The sequence below is a fragment of the Pipistrellus kuhlii genome, unplaced genomic scaffold, assembly GCF_014108245.1.
Source record: "Pipistrellus kuhlii isolate mPipKuh1 unplaced genomic scaffold, mPipKuh1.p scaffold_m20_p_12, whole genome shotgun sequence".
Taxonomy (NCBI): Eukaryota; Metazoa; Chordata; class Mammalia; order Chiroptera; family Vespertilionidae; genus Pipistrellus; species Pipistrellus kuhlii.
The window spans coordinates 18828170-18850593 of NW_023425427.1; the positions used below are offsets into that span (position 1 = coordinate 18828170).

General features: G+C 39.5%; 2 protein-coding genes across 5 annotated transcripts in view; one reads left to right on the forward strand and one right to left on the reverse strand.

Moving 5' to 3' along the window:
• Window positions 1-364: 364 nt before the first annotated feature.
• Window positions 365-11977, reverse strand: DNAJA1 (DnaJ heat shock protein family (Hsp40) member A1). 2 transcript variants are annotated; one of them, XM_036433583.2, is made up of 9 exons: window positions 11817-11977; window positions 10540-10681; window positions 10212-10389; window positions 7424-7528; window positions 6151-6378; window positions 3569-3683; window positions 1756-1871; window positions 1343-1443; window positions 365-749 (listed from the first exon to the last, which is right to left on the reverse strand). In XM_036433583.2, the coding sequence occupies exons 2-9, from the start codon at window positions 10669-10671 to the stop codon at window positions 531-533; spliced, it is 1194 nt and encodes a 397-aa protein (XP_036289476.1). In that variant the 5' UTR covers window positions 10672-10681; window positions 11817-11977; the 3' UTR covers window positions 365-530. The 2 variants fall into 2 exon arrangements, with proteins under 2 accessions (XP_036289476.1, XP_036289477.1); XM_036433584.2 differs by lacking the exons at window positions 7424-7528; window positions 10212-10389; window positions 10540-10681; window positions 11817-11977 and adding an exon at window positions 7281-7417.
• An 87-nt stretch (window positions 11978-12064) lies between these two features.
• APTX (aprataxin) overlaps window positions 12065-22424 on the forward strand; it is a 31892-nt gene continuing 21532 nt past the window's right edge. For 2 of the 3 annotated variants that reach the window (XM_045580062.1, XM_045580063.1), the window contains exon 1: window positions 12544-12755. The gene's annotated coding sequence lies outside the window, so the exon portion shown is untranslated. Of the gene's footprint in view, window positions 12756-22424 lie in introns of all 3 variants that reach the window. The other variant, XM_045580065.1, reaches the window with a different exon arrangement.

Here is a 22424-nt window from a genome sequence, read left to right on the forward strand (position 1 = left end):
GGTATCATTTCTATCACTGATACCACAGGTTAAATTATATGGCATGCCACCTTCAAGTAACAGTTGAGGCAATAGAATAAATGCAGAGGCATCACAATGAATCCCACTTAATACAACTATACAAACTAACACTTCTCTACAAATTAAGTTCTTTGTCTGACGGCCAGTTAAATACAGAATTTTAACTTCATAGCTTAACAATTAAGGGTCACACACCAAAGTCAATACATATGTCTAGCATTCCAGTCTAAGCTATTCCATATACATAGCCAAAATTAATTACAAAGTATGGCCTAGCAAATGCTAGGGGAATTTTTTTACTTATCTTGCACACTTAAGTCATCATACATACAGGGCAAAGTCAGAGCTTTTATATTTGAGTTTATTCTTCATTTAACTTTTAAAACACTACCATACTTGAATATTAAAACAAAAACAATAGCAAGTAGTGAGCATATTATGGTTACAGTCCTTCACTCATTCACTACTGTATATAAAATGCCAGCAGTGAGTGTTATTCACTGGCCCCATTAAGAGGTCTGACACTGAACACCACCCCTAGGTTGATGTTCATCATCCTCATATGCTTCTCCATTGTAATGGCGCCGTCTTTCTTGATTTGGATCAAAGTCTACCAGTTCTACCTGGTCCATTTCATCAGTCTCTTCTACTTCCTTCCTTTCAGGTAGGAGTTTTTCCAGCAAAGAGAGTTTATCAGGAGAGAGAAAGCCATTCTCAGGAAAGTTTACCTATAAAAAATGGAACTTCTGTAAGTTTGATTTACTTCATTAGTTCCTTGAATTAGTAACCCATTTTCCTCAGGAAAACATGTAACCACAACATTATTTTTCAGTGAATTTTCCAATCCCAGGTTAGAAATACATGCTCTAAAAGGCATAGCATCCAATGCACTGAAGTGATGGCATAAGTAAGGTCTTTTTAAAAAATAATGATCCTAGTAAAACTGCACTGTAACCACCATTGTTCTATTCAGCAAATACATTATACATGAGAATCCTTCCTAAAACACACTTCATGAACCAACCACCCCATTCACAAACCAACCACTGTATTTTGCTAAAAACCCACAATCGTTATTTTAAGTCCTTCTGCTGAACTTTAAGATCTCAGTTATAGCCTTGTAACCTCTTCCTCCACCAATTCTTTAAGTAGCCAAATGATGTAAGCAAACCCATTCCCAACTTGACAGAAGTATTAGATAAATGTATTTCTTTCTGGATAAGAATAGAAATTTGATGTTTCTTGATATTCAGAAAATGTAACTGTTATCAGATTTTAGTAAGTAATCACTCAAATATTCCTAGAGTACTTCATAGCTTACCTTAAATTCGATGATTAGGCGACCCTTCTCATAAGGTCTACGATAAATTGGCATGCCTTCATTTAATACACACTTAATATCTCCATGCTTGACAATTTGACCTAAAAACATTGAAGGTAGGTTCTTTAATACAGCCACATTTTCATGAAATAGAGAAAACAAAGAACAGAGAAAAATGTCCTAGCTCACTGACAGGAGGTGAAGTTATGAGAAGCAACCCTTTATTTTTCATTTATGGGTTTTACTGGGGCTTCCAAACAGGAGCCAAGATCATACAATTTCAGTTCAGCTCATGAAAGGGATATGTAACCGAGCAAGTGAAATATCCATTTCCTCGTGCCTAAACAGCTATCTGCAGACAATGAAAATAAATTATTAGACTGGAAAGAGAAGCTCATCTATCAGTACTTTACCTGGATGAGAGGTGATGACTATAGTTCGGTTGTCTAGAGTAGGTATTGGCTTTTGGAAGCCACACAATGCTTCAACCAGCTGTATGTCCATACACATGAAAAGGTCTTCTCCTCGTCTGTATTAATATAAATTTAGCACATACTTAGATCTTTCAAATCACCAATTATTTTAAATTTATTTTTTAAAATATCAATATATTTCATTGATTTTACAGAGAGGAATTGAGAGGGATAGAGTTAGAAACGTCGTCGAGAGAGAAACATCGAACAGCTGCCTCTTGCCCCCCTCACCCCCCCATGTGCCAGTAACCAAGGTACATGCCCTTGACCGGAATCGAACCTGGGACCTTTCAGTCCGCAGGCCGATGCTCTATATACTGAGCTAAAATGGTTTTGGCCACCAATTCTTTTAAGTACTACAGCAGGCAACTGTTTTCTTAATAACAGCAATGTATCTTTTACAAAGGTGTCCTTTCTTCTCCATTCTAAAAACAGAGTGAGAACCAGGAGCAGCAAATATATGGACAGGCCCCATTTCCTGGACAAAGCTTCGGAATCCTTACCCATACTCTAGGTAGTCTCCATCATTTACCATCCCTGAATTGTCCCATTACCTAATTGTAAATTTAGTTCCTCACATAAAGAAGAAAAAAAATTCTAGTAAGGTAAAAAAAAAAAAGCAAACGTATTATTAGGGAGATTATAAGATGAACAGACCTCAGCTGGGCCCTGGATTATAGGCTCTATAAAATTTGATGTACATAAATTAACATAGTGCTTAGCACATTATGAACATAATCTTTTATATTTAATAACAACCCATTTCCTCTCTAGGTGTTTAAGATTTTTTTGCTTTTCCAATCCATATTAATAACAGGATACTCTCCAGAAAACCTGAGGATTCACCTCAAATGATGGCATTAAAATCCTGAGTTTAGCCCTAACTGGTTTGGCTCAGTGGATAGAGCATTGGCTTGTGGACTGAAAGGTCCCAGGTTCGATTCCAGTCAAGGGCATGTACCTTGATTGTGGGCACATCCCCAGTGGGAGATGTGCAGGAGGCAGCTGATCGATGTTCTCTCTCGTCGATGTTTCTGACTCTATCCCTCTCCCTTCCTCTGTAAAAAATAAAATCCCGAGTTTAATAGCATTTTCAATTGTAGGAACACTTGGGAAATGTTCTATATAATTTTCTTAAAACCAGTTCCTTCAGATGTAAATCCTGACAAGATTTATTAGAACTCCAATTCAGTCTTTTAAAGTCAGCCATGGGTATGTATTTGACATATTCCCTCTTTACCATCAATTTTTCTTGTGCTTCCCTTTAAGTTCATTGTAAATACTATTAAATATTTCACAGCAATAGGCCTGAATTTACAGATTTTAAAACAGATGGTTCTAGATACTTATTTACAATTAAAAGCAACTGAACATATTGTGAACTCAAGGATTTAAAGTGGCGAGAACTTTAGGGGACAATTTTGTCTAGGGAAGTTTCCCATAATCCATCTGGCTTATAATATTCATGCAAAACATCATCTAACTGAAGTATATTCTTCAAACTCCAGATTAGATAATCAATTTACCTAAATTTGAACAAAATGCTAAAATCTGATCCTTTTTGTTCTTAGCCTCTTTCCAGATGAAAACATTAAAAATTAACATTTTAGAAAAGATATACATAGCTAACTCTCCCACTATATTTTCCCAGGGTATTTCTAAGAAGTATGTTCTAAGAGTAATGAAAAGCTCATTTAAAAAAACACTCCAAGTATGCACGATGTCAGTTTGAGTAGTTGATTAAAATTTTTACCGAGTGAAAACAGTATGATCCTTCTGATCTAAAACAATGATAATATCTCCTGGCTCTAGTCCTGGTTCCTGGTCTCCTTCACCATGGAATGTTATCTTCTGGCCATCTTTCATGCCTAAAAACAGAAGGTTAATTTTATACTTTTATTTAACATTCAACTAAGGTCAGATTCTCAATATATTAAGAAACACAGATGCATGTTTGCGCATAAAAAAAGCAAGTTCAAGTTTTTTTTGGGTGCTAAGGTTTATAAAGATGACTAAGAGTGCCCACATGATTAGACCAGTCCAATTTAAGAAAGATATCACAGCCGAAACCGGTTTGGCTCAATGGATAGAGCGTTGGCCTGCGGACTGAAAGGTCCCAGGTTCGATTCTGGTCAGGGGCATGTACATTGGTTGCGGATACATCCCCAGTAGGGGGTGTGCAGGAGGCAGCTGATTTCTCTCTCAACATTTCTAGCTCTCTCTCTCTCCCTTCCTCTCTGTAATAAAAATAATAAAAAATTATATATATATATATATATATATATATATATATATATATATATATATATATAAAGATATCACAGAGAAAAATACAAACTCTAGAGGCAAACCGATTAGGCCTCAAGTCTCAGAGCTGCTACTTACTACCAGCTGGATTATCCCAGCAAGCAAGCTGCTTAACTCCTAACCATCAACTGTCACACACAGACCTACTTCATGAGGATTGTTATGAGGATTACATAAGAAGGCCCATGCTGGCAACAAATCAGGGACTGGCAAACATTATAACATTAAATGTTAATTATTCCAATGTCATTACTTAACTTAAAAAGAACCCGTATTAAATTATTCCTATTAAGGCTAATAAGTAACATAAATTAAGACTTTCTTTCCTCTATTGTAGGATGTCCCCCCAAAATGTATGCACACACTTTGAATAATTATAGACAGTGTTAGCCCTAGCTGGATAGCTCAGTTGGTTAGAGCGTTGTCCCAATGTGCCAAAGTTTAAGGTTCAATCCCTGGTCAGGGCATATACAAAAAGCAACCAATAAATGCTAAGAAAGTGGAACAAATTGAAGTCTCTATCAATAAATAAAGTAGAAATTAAAATATGTTTTTAAAAGGTAGTGTTTATTAAAGGCCAACTTATTTTATTGAGAGATTCCCTCCCTCGTACCTATGACCCATATATTTTTAGTTCAGCGAGGCCTTAGACAACATCTCTTTAAACTTAACTCGTGTAATGTATTTGTAGATTATACTACAGGAAATTTCCTAACCAATCAGTAACATCACCCAAGAGAACAATTTATGGGAAAAATTAAACCTATATAAACATAGCTAGTACAATGGATATCTATATATCAATCTAAATCCAGCAGTTAACTCATGACTAATATTTCATATATACCTTCATCCTTGTCCAACCCCCCGATACCTGAAGCAAAATCCAGACATGAATTAACCCACAAATACTTCAGTACCGCTAGAAAAATATTTCAGGGCTTACATAATGTAGACATATGTATTAATATGAGAAGTTCATAATATTAATAGTTCCAAATCAGTATGTACAGAATACTAGTTCAAAGTCTGAAGATCAGAACATTTACTATTTCAGAATAGCAAAATTAGAAACTGTAATTTACTCTGGAGTTATACACATTTCTAAAAAAAAGTTATATAGTTAAAACTGAGTCACAGAATCAGAAACCCACAGGTCAGGTTTCCAGTCTATAAAAAACATTAAAAAACATATTTCTATTGATTTCACAGAGGGAAGGAGAGAGGGAGCAACATCAATAATGAGAATCATTGGTTGGCTGCCTCCTGCATACTTCCCACTGGAGGGTAAGCCCACAACCCGAGCATGTGACCTTTTAGTGCATAAGTTGACCAAAACATTTTAAAAAGAACAATTTTTTTATATTTTTGAAGGTTTTTCAGAGAGAGGGAGAAAGACAAACATTGATGTGAGAGCAGAACATCAACTGGCCACCTCCTGCAAAGCTGCCCATCGGGGATCCAGGATCCAGCCTGCAACCCAGGCATGTACCCTGAGAACTGAACTGGCAACCCTTCAGTGTACAGATCATGCCCTAACAACTGAACACAGGCCAGGGCTAAAAAAACAGTATTTTTAATCTAAGGTCTTACAAAAACAAACAAACAAAAAAACGTTATTTCATTACTTTAGAAAAATTTCAAGGAAATAAAATTCACCCAAATATCCTTCCCCCAAGTCCTTGAAAGTACATATATTCTTTATCCTAGGCAGTTCCTAAGGAACTTAACGTGCAAAAATTTATTACAATTTAAAAAGAGGTAGAACTAGCAATTTAATGCAAGTGAATTAAATTCAGAATATCATTTAATCATTTACTAATGTCAGTGTTATAGTAAATGAGAAGATTCTAACCTATTCCTTACAAATGTGCAAAAATGTCTGGGTGGAAACATTTTTACTATGTAGTCAAGGTATCTCTAGGTGTAAGACCATGCATATAACCCTACTGAGAATCATTTTTAACAACTCTAAAATATAAATAATCTTGCCATTGCACTCGAATTCAGAAGTGGCTGAAAACTCACCTTTATCAATATGAACTTCTAGAATCTTCTTCTCTCGAACTATCTTCCTTCCGTTGCAGCTTTTACATCTATCTTTAGGACTGATCCTTTCCCCATGGCCCTGGCACTCCATGCACACAGACTGAATTTGCTGAACCATTCCAGGGCCTATCTGATGAATTCTTATTTGCATTCCAGTACCTCGGCAATTGGGACAGCACTCTACTGCTCCTTTCTTACCACCTCGGCCTAAATAGTTTAAAAAGAAATTGAATTATGTTTGAACTTAGTGTCGGACACAATGATGAATGTTTTAATAAGATAGTTTAAATAGACACAACACTTTATTAATAGTTGCAAGCATGATGAAATGCTTGTCCATAAAAATAAAAAAATTTAGCTTTTTTATTTCATAAAATACAGCTGCAGCCAACTTGTTATCTATAAACATTGACTATTGTTTTCCCAAAGGACCATTTTAGGATTGTGAATTTTAAATTCGCTCCCAAATCACAACTCACAGGACATAATCTGTAATTATGAGAACATAAAAAGAGTTTATTCTCTTTAGAAGCTATTTCCAACAAATAACTTATATTTATAAAAGGCTTAGAGGATCAGAGCCAATAACTTCTCTAAATGCAAAGAAGTCACTGTTTAAATCCTATTACAGATTATGAAGCCATTGGAATGATTAAATATTAGAGATAATATGAAGTGCTCATTTGAACTATGTTGAAAAAAAATGACAGTATCTTAGATTCCAACAGCATTGAAAATTCTATATAATAAAAGACTAATATGTAAATTGTCCCCACAGGCAAGAACTCGACCAATGGGGAATTAGACATGTGCTGATCACCAGGGGGCGGCAGGGAACACAACAGGCTTTGGCACGCAGTGCTGGCAGCAGCAGCAGAGGTGCTGCCTGCTCCAATGGGCCCTAATGAGTGTGGGACTGCAGTGGGATGCTGGAACAGGTAGGAATGTGGCATCAGGTCAAGGCGGGTGCAAGTGGGGGCCCAGATTGCCCTGCCAGCCACCCCCCCAGATTGGCCCTGATCACAGGTCAGGCCTAAGGACCCTACCTGTGTACAAATTTCATGCATCGGACCTCTAGTATACACATTAAAAAGTGCACATAAAAAAACATTTTGCTAATATTCTCTAGATGCTAAGTATAGGTAGTTCTTTATATTTCACTCTCCAATATTTAGGCAGTGTATTATTCGTCAGTTTTATATTTTCAGAAAAACCTTATTCAATTTTCAGTTAAGATGGTAGAAGACCATACCTTCACATTTGTCACAAATCACATTCTTTTGTAGAGCTAGTTTTCTCGTTGCACCATTATATAAGTCTTCTAAAGTTACGGAGAGCTGATGTACAACATTTTTACCTAGAACAAAATAATGCTCATTAAAATCTAAGATGTACGTACCATCTTGTTTGTGTTCAATGTACCATCAAAATAATAATAAAAGATAAAGCTCACAAGGTACTTTTGTTAAGTACCTATTATATACATAGAATGTTGGTCATAATACCCACACATAACCCTCAAACTATAATTAATTTCAGATAAGAAAAGTTGGGTGAGATTAAGTAATTTGCCTAAGAATGTGGTTGTGGCTATCTTACAAATTAGGCAATCAAAAACATGAACTGCAAATCAGTTGAGAACCAATGCCATTTATAAAGGCACATTTCATAATAATTATTTCAAACTGCATTTCTGTCCCAATATATTCTTTGAATCTTTCACTTAAGATGATATTGAGCAACGTGGCCTATTAATTCATCCAAAAATTCTTCAGCACACTAAGTTCCAAGTTCCAACCAATCAAGATTTGGCTGGGGAAGCGGATGCATTTATTCAATCTCCACAGAATATCAATTCCAACTTATACATTTACTGCTTGACTAGCACTTTATCATATCCTTTATCATAGTGCTGTCCAAAAGAACTTGCTGCAGTTACAGGAATGTTTTATATTCATGCTATCTCACACGGTAGCCACTGGTCACATGTGGCTATTGCAGATGAAAAACTTAATTTTTGTATTTTTTAAATGGATCTAAATTTATTGTGGCCAGTGGCTACAAAGAAGTACCATAACTCATTTCAGAATAGGAAGCGGAAAATAGAGATCATATGAGGACCCTGAGTCTACAGAAATGAAGTCACCTGTCAATGGTTAATATGTTCCCAGGTAATAATTCTTTCCAAGGACTTTTCCACCACAAAACAGTATTGCCTTATGCCCAAGTGAAAACAAGTTCTCAAAACTCTTATCTGCACAATATGCTTGTTGTGAACATTTTTAGTTTCCAATGAATTAAGAAGCACCATTAACTACGGTATATCCCTCTGCTCCTAGCTTCATCTTTGGGTTCTAGGTCACAAATATAGCCCCATACAGTTGGTTCCAGCACGTTGAAAGCTGCCTTTCTTACTTTAGCTTTAAAGTTTTGAGAGTATAAAGGGGGAAAAGCTTATTAAACTTGATTATGCAAGTATTTTTTAGTGTCCCACACACAGACCTTTCAGTGATCTAAATCACATAGAAGAGTTTGCCAGTCAATTCATCATTAAAAAGATAATTATAAAAACATATCCCTTTCTTTCAGGGAAAAATAAGTAAACAATTTCTAGTCTTTCTGAATTTTAAAAAGCTCACAGTGAAAATTTAATGGCTTCCCTATTCCTTCTAAAATGGACTCTACCCATTGGCCTTTATTTATATAAACTATACTGGGAACGAACGAGATTGACTCTGACCCGAACACTGTTTTCCTATGAAGAATATTTCTACAGCCAGCCAGGAAATGGCATTTCTGATAAATGTTAAGGGCATATATCAGGAAATAATAAAGCTGAAGCAAAATTAAACAGATAGCAGGCTATTTCTAAGTGAAGAATCTATGTTCCAATCCTAACTACTGATGCCTTGCTGTATGTATAACTTGGTGGGAAGTTTAGGTTTCTTAACTTTAGTGCACAGTTTATGTTCAGTCTCTTCCTCCCTCCCTTTCCCCGAGAACAGTCAGTCCACTCCCCTCCCATATCACCAACTCTACTACAATGAACCGCTATTATTGTTCATCAGGTTTTTCAATCTTCTTTTGTTGTTGTTTTTTTAATTAATAAACTTTTACACTTCTAAGAATAAATTTTAAAATCTAATAATTTTAAACCTTGTTTTTTTTTCTGCCCAGGGAATTGAGAGCAAACTTGTTTACATGTAAACTTGCCCTTAGGCTACCAAGAGGTGTAGCCATTCAAGTGTAAACGTACACATTGTTTAAACATAGCTGTTGGTTGGAATTGGATTACCTGTTCTGGGTGGGAAGGGCTTGTCATTCCCTTTCTCCATTAAGGAGTTAGCTTTAAAACCTCTTTTTGGCAAGAGACCTTAAACTTTCAGAACTTTAAATTTTTCAGATAGTAAATCAGTTATTTAGCATTTTCTCAAATCAATAATACCTCCACATGCCCAAGGATACACTTCACACAAAAGACATTTCCAAATAGATCAACCAACCTCATCCAGGCCCCACACAAGGCACTCACAGATCAACACCCCAGCGCTATACTAACTAAACACATCCAGATCTAAGCCTTCCTCATTTGAATCAGCAGACCCTCAAGTTCCCCCAAAAGTTTCCAGCCATGTCTGAGAGGCAGCCTTGGGGCGGAGGCAGGCGGGTTTCTTAACTTTAACTCACTTTCAACTGAGTACCTCCCACTAGATTGGGGGTGTCAAATAGTATCTTAAAAAGGACTTTGAAAGTTATGTTCTTATACTTTCTTTGTTCCTTTAATTAATGCTTGACAATTTTATTAAAGTTTGTGTCCCACTGTCCAAGAGCTTTAGAAGCATTCACTTGTTAGCACTTGGTCTAGATAATTTTAGTTACATCAAATCTTATTTTAAAAAACTATACCACAAATAAAAATGGCAGTGCAGTTTGCAAAATTATAACATGTAAACCAACATTTAAAATAGATGAATTCTCAAGAATTTGCTTCGACCAAGGGGCTACCGTGAATTGCTGCATATAGACTGGATTATTCTTACCTCTCCTTTCTCTCTGCATCCTTCCTCCTCCTCCAAAAAACATATCAAAGATGTCCATGGGGGAACCAAAACCGCCACCTGCTCCACCTTCCTTAATTGCTTGTTCTCCTCCTTTGTCATACAATTCCCTTTTCTTTGCATCAGAGAGCACTTCGTAAGCTTGAGAAATCTGTTTAAACTGTTTGAGAAAAGAATAAATCTCACTTTAAAGAAGTATTACGAAGCATAGCTACTATACCGGACATACTCAATTTCAGGTTATGGAACTACCATACACCTGGCCAAAAAAACTACTCAGGCTACGTTTGAGCACGAATATACAACTTGCCTTCTCTCCTTCATTTGGATTCTTATCAGGGTGGTACTTCAAGGCCAGCTTCCTATAAGCCTTTTTCAGTTCTTCCTGGGTGGCATTGGGCTTGACCCCCAAAACATCATAGTAAGTAGTTTCTTTCACCATTTTTGACAGCCTGAAATTTAAACAAAAACCAAAACAATTTTAACCGACTTTCCGTTGGTACTTGTAATTCGTTAAATCATACCTAGGATATGGCCGAGAAATCTGTTTTTTGCCAAATCTGACTATAAAAACCCTACCTATACCTTAAACGTCAGAGAAGGTAACAATTCCTTTGATAATTCAACAAATTCTTAACAGATCAAACATAAGCTAATAATTATCAAGGAATAATTCAAAGCTTCCTGTAGCAGCTGCTTCCCATTCTCCCACACCAAAGCCTCCCCACATGGGGCTTCTTCCTGCTTCCCGGCCCCGGCAGTGACGGAAGGAATCAGAAGGGGCACGAACAGGTCCAGTCCACCGGCTATTCCATTCCCACCGTCTCGGGTAAATATGACAAGACACACACACTCCCTGGGGGGTGGGGGGGGGGGGGGGAGAAATACACTTGGGTACAAAGGGACAGGGAGCGGTTTATGAAACGATTCCTGGCAATCCTATGTTTCTCGGTTTCAGGACCCACAGCGCCTCCGCGCAGCCCGCCGAGCCCCTCGCTGCCACCAGCTCAGCGTCGCGAAAACGTCGTTCGGTGTGTCCCCCGGCACTAGGCGCGGAGGCACTAGGCGCGGATCGTTGAGGTTTCCTTCCTTTTTTCCTCCCCTCTGTCCTCCTACCCCCTCCCCCCCCCAGCTCACCATGGAGGAAGGGGGTGGGAGAAGCCCAGGCCGCAACAAAGAGGAGGGGAGGCCGGAGGAGCGAAACCGCGGCCTCCGCCCCGCGGCGCCCGCAGCCCCTCACCCTGAGCTCCGTCTGCGCCTGCGCGCTGGGCCGCCCACCCCAGGGAGCGCGGGGGGAAGGGGCGCCCGGAGGGAAGCCGGAGGCGGCGGGTCCGGGAGACCCCGGGCTGCGGCGGTGGGGGGGGGGGGCAGCTTTGTGAAAGGTCTCGGGCCCACTCACACTCCGTGTCGGGGATGGCTAGCCGCCCCCTCCCCCCCGCCAAAAGGAATCGTGGATCCTAGAACCCACAGCCCTCCCGCCCACGCGGAGCCAACCGCCTCCCGACCGTAGCTCCATCCATCCAGCTTCCCGGCGTCGCCAATGGCGCCGGCCTGGGGCCTCGGGCAGGCGCCGGGGCTGAGACTCACCGGTGAGCGGGCCGAGGCAAGCGTGGAGGAGCTGGAAAGGGCGCGTTGCTGCGCGCAGCTCAGGCAGCCGCCGCCGCCGCTCCTCCACCTCTCCCCGAGCGTTCTGGAAAGTTCCGCCCGGCGAGCCGCAGCCGTCGTCTTTTGTAGCCGAGCCCCGGCCGCGTCACCCGCAGGAAGTCCCGCCCCTCCCGCCGCCGCCACCGCCCCGCGGTTGCCCGGGGCAACGGCGCGGGGGCGCTCGGGCTCGGAGCGGGCTGTGCCGAACTGCCTTGTGGGGCTTGGGCTCCTAGTGCTCCTGGAACTTTCTGGAGCCCTTTCTTCCACCACCCGGTCGGTGCAAGAGGTCGTCGGGGTTGTCAAGCGGGGCACGGGGAATCCCCGGGAGCGTTGCACCTCCGGTTCCGGGGGCGGCCGCCGCCTGCGGGGACGGACCGCGCGCGGGTGCCGTGCGCAGAGCGGGTGCCTCGCAGAACAAAGCCCTGCAGCGCTTCCACCCGGCGGCGCCTCATTTGCCTCTTTAGGCGACTCCTAACCGGCTCAGGTCTTGAGTCCTGAGGTTCCAGGAACCGCTGAGGAAGATGGGCCTGGGCCCCCGAGCGGTCTCACAGGCCTCGGGTCTTGTTCCTTTTTTCACGCAGCCCCCTGACCTGATCATGCAAACCGCAGGCTTGGGGAGCGCTTTGCAAGTCCGGACTCACACGCCAGTCTTCTGCCTGGGGCCTTGCAGCCTCCTTCCTATACGTTGGGCTCAGGCCAGCGCCAAACCAGAAACGTTTGCCAAGTCTTTGGTCAAACACGGAGGGCCGTGAACTCTCCTCTGGCCGGGTGTTCACTTGGTTGGCTAGCGGGAGACGCAGAGTAGCAGCACCGAGAGTGACGGACAGATTGTTTTAGTTGATGTTCACAGTCTGTGAACCTGGATCTACAGTCCGCAGCAAAGTGAGTCTCTGGTCTTTCAAGTGTAGGGAGGGGAGGGGTCTATTGGAAAAGGGGGGGGGGGGGACATTTTTCTTACTCATTAACACAACAGACTCAGGAGTACTATTTTCTGGCTCCCAGGAAGCTGAAGTTGAAAAAAAGCCGGTTCACGTTGCTTAGATTTTAGTAGGCAGCTGTACACGCCAACGAACTGTAAGTGAACCCCAATACAGAGTTTAGCAGGGGAGGGGCCCCTGCATATTAATCCGATGGGACAGGGAAAGCTTCCCTGGGAAAGTGGTAGTGGAGCTGAGTTTTGAAGAAGGGAGAAGAGCTTTCGCAGCAAAGGACAGAGTACTTTGCTGATGTCAGTGTTATAGGAAGTGAGGAGATTGAGAATCTGTTCCTTACAAACGTGCAAAAATGGATGGATGGAAAAAGTTTGTGCTATGTAGCCAAGATCTCTCTAGGCTATCGAGGTGGAAGAATGTGATGTTTTTAGGAAATTGCAAGCAATTGGATATAACCAGACCTAAGGGATCTGAAATAGCAGGAGGTGAGGCTTCAGAGCCAAGTGGGGTGTCTCTTGCTAAACTAAGGATCTGAACTTTACCCTGGAGGCACCCCTGTGTGTATCTCTTATCTCTTTAAATGGTGTGCACCAGTTGCACCGAACTTTCTCTGTTTCCCAAATGCACTTTTTCACCTCTCTCTGTTTTACTTCGGCTGACAAACACCTAATTTTCCCAGTCTTAGATGTTATCTTCTCAAATACTACCCCTGGTATAAAGTTTGTGGTTTTTTTTTTTCTTCTGATCAGCAGTTACCGAAGGTCTAATGCTTCCTGGAAGGGAACTAGGGTTTGTTAATATAAAAATCACACAAGTCATGGTCCCTGTCCTCAAGGAGTTCACCATATAAAGAAGTTGAGGAATATACCCCAATAAGAAAGAGTATATTGAGGTGCTGAGTAGGGAAAATTTGCACCATCTACAATAAATAAATATCCCAGGTTAGAGACCAGCAGTTATGAAAGCATGAACAATTAAGAGAAAACAATAACTACACACTGTTCATGTATTACGGAAGCATTATAGTTCTAAAGTCCATACTTGGCTGTAAAACGTTTGTGAACCTAACACTGATTAAACACAATACTTCATTATAGCAAAACACCTCAAGAGTCTCCACGATAAATATTACCATGCCTCGTGTTTCTTAACTATAGCCACGATTAGTGTTTCTTTTTGCCTGAGGGACCCAATTGAAATTCCCACAGCTTTTAGAAAGATGGAAGCATGATACAAACAGGAAGATACCTTCTTGAGACCATCAGCATAAGGCCATGAAATGTGATATTGGAAATACTTTAAATTTGCAAGCTCAAGCTCCCTCCCTCCCCTCTCTCTCACACACACACTGCACACACTGACACACACTCGCGAGCACACACACACGTACACACACTCAAGACACGCACAGAGCATCCATTAAAAAAAAATTTGCAAGCTCACTAAGCTTAATTCTTTATTATGAATAAAGATAAGGGGTATACAAGTTGATTTAAAAAAAAAAGGAAAACGGTACTTATTTGCTTGTATGTGCATAAAATATTTCAGAAGGATACCCCAAAACTTGTAATATGGTTTGCCCATGGGAGAGAGCTGGGTATTGGAGAGAGGCAGATGGGAGGAAGGCATATTACCAAATAACCTTTTGTGACTTTGGAATATTTAAAATATTTGAATATAGTATTTATTGAACATTAAAAAACATAATATGTTCTGTTTGACATTTTTTTTCCTCATAGAAATTTATGTCGATGCTGAAAATATGTCCTGATGAATATTCTGGCTTAACATTTTGAAGACGCATTCTTATTTACATAAAACAGAAAAAGAGTAACAATAATTATGTGATTTTCTTTTTATATATTTTATTGATTTTTTTACAGAGAGGAAGGAAGAGAGATAGAGAGCTAGAAATGTCGATGAGAGAGAAACATCGACCAGCTGCCTCTTGTACACCCCTTACTGGGGATGTGCCCGCAACCAATGTACATGCCCTCGACCGGAATCGAACCTGGGACCTTTCAGTCCACAGACTGATGCTCTACCACTGAGCAAAACTGGTTTTGGCATGTGATTTTTTTTTTTAAAGAATTGGGATCATATACAAGCTGCTTGTTCTTTTCCCTTTTCACTTAATTTATTGTCATCTTATGTTTGGATAAATAAACCTACCCTATTTTTAATGACTTCAAAGGATGCAGGCACTATAATTTAACCTTTGCCCTATTGATGAACATTTTGGCAATTGCCAATGTTTTACAAACAGTGTTAAATATCCTGTTTTTCTTTTGTGAAATTCAAATAAAATTTGTATCCAAAAAATAATAATAATAATAATTTAATAAATATCCTGTTTCCCCAAAAATAAGACAGTGTCTCATATTAATTTTTGCTCCCAAAGATTGCTAGGTCTTATTTTCAGGGGATGTCTTATTTTTCCATGAAGAAGAATACGGTACACATTTATTGTTAAATGAAAATAAAGGAAATGTATTACTTGTATATGGTACAGTAGTATGGTAGTTGTCAACACAGACAAACTGTGAATCCTACAGTATCAAGAATTTACTCATTTATTCAATGACAATCATGTCATCATCTTCTGGAACATCATCATAACAATCCAATTCCTGAATTTCCTGGTGAATTTTTTATGACTCCATTTCTTTCAGAATCAGTGGACCAAATCTCTCATGTTTAGCCTAGGGGGGCCTTATTTTCGGGGGGGATGCCTTATATTTCACTCAGAAGGAAACCTGTAAGTAGGTCTTATTTTCGGAGGATGTCTTATTTTTGGAGAAACACAGTAATAGATATTTATTGTTGAGAAATTCTCAAATCCATCTTTGGGCATTAATGCAAGTATTTCTGTAAGATGGACTTCTAGAATTGAAATTGTTGAGCCAATGTAAATGCAGATTTTAAATTGTAATAAATACTTTTCTATAACAGTTCGTATTGCTGTCAGCAGTGTGTGAGTGGGCCTTGCCAATATGGGAGATTTTATTTTTTTTAGTCTTTGCTAACCATGGAGATTGAAAAGTGGTATCTATTGTTTTAATTTGAATTTCTTTAGTATTGTGGTTGAGCATCTTCTAAATAGTATTTATCAACTCTTCTTCTGTCAGTAGTCCTTTTTGTTATTTGATCATTTTTTCTTTAATGTAACTCCACTATTTTAGTATAAGGCGAAAGATTTATGCGATCTGAAGAGAAACTAGAGTATGTAACTCCACAATTTTAATGTGATATAACAGTACCTTTATATTGGGGATAGTGTGTGTGCATATATACACTGAGTGGCCAGATTATTATGATCTCTGAATACATAATTATCTGGCCACTCGGTGTATATTCTATATAATAAAGGGCTAATATGCAAATTGTCCCTTCGATCAGGAGTTCGACCAGCAGGCAGGCTGGCCAAACGCCCATGTCCTCTCCCCTTGGCCAGGCTGGCCGGACCCTACCCATGCATGAATTCATGCATCGGGCCTCATATATATACGACATATGAAGATTTTAATTTTTATGTAGATACATTAAAATTTTTTTTAATTAATTTATTGGTCGCCTCTTGTATGTGCTCTGACCGGGATTAAACTCACAACCTTAACATATCAGGACAATACTCTTACTAACTGAGCTACCTCGCCAGAGCTAAATTTTCTTTTAATTTATTGGTTTTTAGAGAGAGAGAGGAAGAGAAACATCTATTTGTTGTCCTACTTAGTTATGATTTGTTGGTTGATTCTTATATGTGCCCTTGATTCTTTTTTTCCCCCCCTTGATTCTTGATTGAACTCAAAATCTTGGGGTATTGGAACAGTGTTCTAACCAGCTTAGCTATCCAATCAGGGTTAGATAAATTGCGACACTTTCTTTTTGGCTGTTGCATTTCTTCTCCTTCCTTCTTTTCTCCTTCTTCTCCTTTATTTGTTATATATAGAAAGCCTTCACAAATCCATTATAAATATATCCTCCCAGGTTTTCTCTTGTACTTTTATGGTTCAATTTTTTACATTAAAATTTTAATCCACCTGAAATTTATTTTGGTGTAAGAGCTGAGGATTATTTTTAAGTAATTGAGATTTATTTTTGTCTCAATGGAGGGTTAGTTTATCTAACATTATTTTAGCACTTTATTTTTTTTCCTGACTAACGTAAAATGCCACTTTTATTGTATACTAAACTCCCATTAAAATACATTTTAATTTCTGGTAGTTTCCCTTATTGCTCCTCCTTTTTACAATTTTCCTGGCACTTTCTAGGATTTTTATTCTTCCAGGTAAATATAAGAATATTTCTGGAAGATTCCCCCCATTCCCACTATTATTTTGATTGTGATTATAGTCCTTTTGTATATCAGACAGTTTTGGGAGCATTAAAATGCTCATGGTATTAAATCTTCCTACCCATGAAAAAGGCATACTGTATAGTGTATATAATTGTATGTTCACTTTGTTGTGTTTATGCTTTTTAAAAATTTAGGTCCTGATTATTTCTTCTTAAAATGTCACTAGACATTGTCTTTTTGTTGTTTTTTACAAATGGCTTCTTTTCTTACCGTTGTGTTTTATTTCAGTGCCTGTGCTTCATGCACTCTCAGTAACCATGTGACCAGATCACAGATGGCCGTGCAGGTAGCTGGAGATGGCTGGAGGCAGGGCAGGAGCCAAGTCATTAGGGCTTATGCATTATGCTATTAGTTTGAATTTTACCTTGAAAGATACTGGAAGACTTTTAAAAATATATATATTTTATTGATTTTTTATTTTATTTTATTTTATTTTTACAGAGAGGAAGGGAGAGAGATAGAGAGCTAGAAACGTCGATGAGAGAGAAACATCGACCAGCTGCCTCCTGCACACCCCCTACCAGGGATGTGCCCGCAACCAATGTACATGCCCTTGACCGGAATCGAACCTTTCAGTCCACAGACCGATGCTCTACCACTGAGCCAAACCGGCTTTGGCGAGATACTAGAAGACTTTAAGGATGGGGTGATATGACCTCTACCAGCTGATTTTTTTAATTATTTTTTTTTTAGTTCCTATTAGGCACTGAGCTAAACTCTACAAGTGTCATATTTTAATCTCACAACTCTGTTTTACAGACACATTGATCTTTTTAGAACAGTCATTTGGGTGCTAATGTGAAGGCTGGATTCTTAGAAATCTTTTATGATGAGGATGAGATCAGTAAGTGACAAGACCAAAACAGGAGAAATGGAAAGAGAGGGAAGTATAAATACAAAGGTGAAGTCTGCAGGTCTTGGTGGTGAATGGATGCAGAGATGAGGGGAAAGGACTCATCACTGACTTCCCGCTTTCTGGACTGAGCAGCAGGATGGCTGCAGATGCCCTTCCTGAGAGGGACAACCTAGGAAGAGGAGGAAGAGGAGGGGTGTGATGGGGGCAGAATTGGCAGGCGAGAATTCTACCACTGAACTACCAATGGGGACAGAATTGGAAAAGGGAGTAAGATGAATCCAATTTTGGATATGCAGAATTACTGCTACCTTTTTTTTTTTTTTAAAAAAAAAAGAAAAACATTTTACTGGGAAATACAAAATGTGGAGTAAGTTGTAGTCAAAATACTATTTATGCTCATATGAATTAATTTAAATTTCTTGCAGCATTTAGGTTTTTTGTTTTTTAATATATTTTATTGATTTTTTTACAGAGAGAAAGGGAGAGAGAGAGAGCTAGAAACATTGACGAGAGAGAAACATCAACCAGCTGCCTCTTGCACACCCCCTACCAGGGATGTGCCCGCAACCAATGTACATGCCCCTGACTGGAATCGAACCCGGGATCTTTCAGTCCACAGACAGATGCTCTACTGCTGAGCCAAACCGGTTTCAGCTGTTCTTTTAATTCTTACCAGAAGATGTGTTTAGAGAGAGGAAGGAGTGAGGGAGAGAATGAATCATCGCTGTAAGACAGAACATTTATTGGGATCAAACCCAAGCATGTGCCTGGACCAGAAATCAAATCCAAAACCCTGTGGTATACAGGATGATGCTCCAACAACTGAGCCAGCTGGCCAGGGCAGGATATGATGTTACTTTTAGTTGTCATGTCTCCTTAGACTCCTCTTGACTGTGACTATTTCTTAGATTTGCCTTATTTTTTATGACCTTGGCAGTTTGAAGGAGCACTGGCCAGGTGTTTTGTAGACTTCAGTTTGGGTTATCTAATGTGTTTTTCTCATGGTTTGAGTGGGTTTACGGGTTTTGGGGAGGAAGACTACAGAGTAAAGTGTTAATTTCATCATATATTCCAGCTACATGCTATGAACATAACTTACTAGTATTGATGATGACCTTGGTCACGTACCTGGCTGAGGTAGGGTTGGTCAGGTTTCTCCATTGTGAAGTTATTCCTCTGCTCTCCCTCTTTTCCAAACTATACCCTTTAGAAGGCAGTCTTACTTATCTTGATGTCATAGGCTTGAAGGCACAGATTAGTATTTGCTGAACTGAACTGGGTCTCTATTATTTTGTCTCACAAGAGTTCTGCCAGGTAATTTTTTCTACTTTATCAATAGGAAAATGAAAATTAGAGAATTTGAGTAACTTGCTCAAAGTAATACAGTAAGTAGTCAAATTGGAATTTGAACCCCGTCTTTCTGAATACAAAGCCTGTGGCCTTTGCCTGCACCATCTGGCTTACAGAGGGCTGTATTTACTTTGGCCATCTTCCCTAAGTACTCGTAATGCAAAAGTGTCCATAGGTAATGTGGTTAGACTCGTTACATGGAAATTTAATTCCTCTTTCCAATTTAAAGTTATACCTTAGAACTCAGTCTTGAATTGGGCAGATCTCAGTGCTCAGTATTGCTCAATCCAGTTTTAATATATCTTCTCTTTAATTCTCTATGTAATTATGAAGAGTGGGTTACAGCAAGGCCTAACTGGGGAAGTGGGTACCAGTTAAGATATTACAGTAGTATAGGACTCTTTTTATATTTTGTGAAGCAGTGCAAAATGAAAACAGTGCCCCTTGTTCAGAAATCATTAAGAATTCCAGCTAGTAGTCGGTTTTGCTTAGATATTAAAGCATCAGTACTTGGACTGAAGGGTCTTGAGTTCAATCTGGTCAAGGGTATGTACCTCGGTTGCAGGCTCAATCCCTGGTCCTGGTTGGGGCATGTGCGAGAGGCAATCAGTCGATGTGTCTCTCTCACATCAATGTTTTTCTCTCTGTGTCTCTCCCCTTCCCTTCCACTCTCTCTAAAATCAGTGGGGAAAAGTAATATCCTCGGGTGAGGATTAATAAGAAATCCAATACACTGACAGCAAAGCGTTATACCAAACAGGAGGCCCTTCTAAGATGAGACCTGTGTGAGTGTACAGGTCACATGTCCATGAGGTTGGCCCTGCAGTAGTTGAAGTAGTAGGTAAAAGAGGGCCAATATTAAAGTAGCGGAAGTGGGAATGGAGAATGGAGGGTGGTTACACAGTATATTAAAGAGGTAAATCTATAGGAATTTATTGATGATCAGTTGTGATGAGTAGGTGAAACCATTCACTGGCACAGAAGTCAAAGAGGACCATATTGGCCTTGAAGGGAAAAGGATGAATTCAGTTTTAAACATTCATATCTCAAGTGTAGATATTCAGGAAGCACTTGGATATATAAGTAGCCATAGAAAAAGAGCTGGATATACATTCCAAAATGATAGTGCCCAGATGAAGACCAGGATGAAGGGGGACAATTGGCTGAGGATTTTCATCTTTTAAAGAAAGTACTCATGTATTTCTAATGTAACTGAGAAATAATTTTTAAATGGAAATCAAGTCACAAAGTATTATTGTATTTGTAAGAGAAATAGTTACTCTGAAAGTAAAAGTTTCAAAACTTTATAGTAAAAAGAAAGGCATTTATGATAGAAATAGATTTGCAACCACATATTTTCTGTTGCCCGTACCACACTACATGTGTTTCAAATAGGCTCTTAGTTTACTTTTTAAACTTTTATTGAGTACCCACAATCAATTGGTTCCTCTACAGGGTGTATAACTTTGAAAACTTATATTAAACTTTAGTTTTACCTTGTATCTTTATGCTTTTTGATTACTGACATGTGAGCATTTCCATATTTTAGTGGTATATTGTGTAATGCTTTTTTCTTCCGGTCACATTACCTGTGTGTCTTTTTGTGGGGGAGGTGATAGGGAAAGCCTGAAGATAGAAGTCCAAAACTCACATTTGAGTTCTGCATCTGCCTCTTGTTGGCTGTGAGATCTTGGGAAAACTGAGCGTGCTCTCCTTATTGGTAAATGGAGATGAAGTTATTAACCTTATTAGATATGTGAAAATTAAATGAGACTATAAATGAAAGTTATTTGTAAACTCTAAATTTTACTAATTTATACGTTTTTTTTAGTTCTGCACATAAGACCTTAGTGAGTTTCCCACCTCACCTCCTTCCCAGAATCATCTCCTCCCTTCGTTTTCTCACCATCCCCAGAATGTGCCTTGAACTTTCCTGCCTCCTTAATACTGCTCTGATTCATTCATTTAATCAACAAATGTTTATCGAGCACCTCACTTCCCTTAAGTCCTTGTTTAAATGTTACCTTCTCAGTGAGGTCTACGATGTCTACCCTAATCCAAGTTTCAGTCTGTTTCTCCTCAGCACTGCCAGTCCTCCTTCACCTGCTCTCCTCACCCTCCACTGCACTTATGACGTAAACACAATATTTACCTATTGCGTCTTCTCTCCACCCCCCCTTTCCTCTAGAATTTAAATGCCATTTGGGCAGGGCTCTTTGTTTTGTTTTATGATGTATCCCAGGCATATAGAACACTGCCTGGTACAGAATAGGGAATGAACCAGAGGTATTTATTGAACAAATGAATAAATATGCATTGTGCCAGACTTATAGCCAGGCTCTGGGTGTATAGTTGTGAAAAAGAAGAGCTGGTTTCAGCTCTCATGGGACATCCAGCCTGGCATTATTGTCTGGTGGTTTTTCTGTGTGCCTGGGCTGCCCTCCTTTGGGAAATGTCAGAGTGACTAATAGCTGAGTTCAGAGTGGCCTTTCCTCTTAGCACTGAGCAATTTTCAGGTAGTTTTGCTTTTAAGCTTAAAAAAATTATAATAGAAGGACAGGAAGAGAGTAATGCATTCTATTTAGTTATTCTAAGTTAAAAGTCTACAATTTTCCTGAATGCAAAGAAGAATACAAAGTGCTGGGCCTTGCAGATAGCTGAAAAAGGTCATGGGGGTATATCTGGTTTAACTTGTTTTCCCTCCCTTCTTCTTTTTTTCTTTTTCTTGCCACCCCTCTCCTTTCACCTGAAGGAAGATGGTTGTAATTTTTCAAATTATTGAAGAATGAGAGGATGTGCAGTAAACATGTTTATTGCTGTCTTTTTGAAAAAAATTTGGAATGCTTCATTCATGCGATCCTGGCCTATTTCTTGTTTGTCAATAAGAGGTTTTATATTGCACACTAGCCAGTTTGGCTCAGTGGATAGAGGTTCGGCCTGCAGACTGAAGGGTCCCGGGTTCAATTCCGGTCAAGGGCATGTAGCTTGGTTGTGGGCACATCCCCAGTGGGAGGTGTGCAGGAGGCAGCTGATTGATGATTCTCTCATCAATGTTT

What these genes read in the sequence shown, in the direction of transcription:
- DNAJA1 (XM_036433583.2), bottom strand. Translation starts at nt 10,671, where the DNA reads ATGGTGAAAGAAACTACTTACTATGATGTTTTGGGGGTCAAGCCCAAT. An exon ending in GATTTGTGACAAATGTGAAG is followed by an intron (nt 6,379 to 7,423) that starts GTATGGTCTTCT and finishes TAAACTATTTAG; the next exon opens with GCCGAGGTGGTAAGAAAGGA. An exon ending in AGAAGTTCATATTGATAAAG is followed by an intron (nt 3,684 to 6,150) that starts GTGAGTTTTCAG and finishes TTCTGTTTTTAG; the next exon opens with GCATGAAAGATGGCCAGAAG.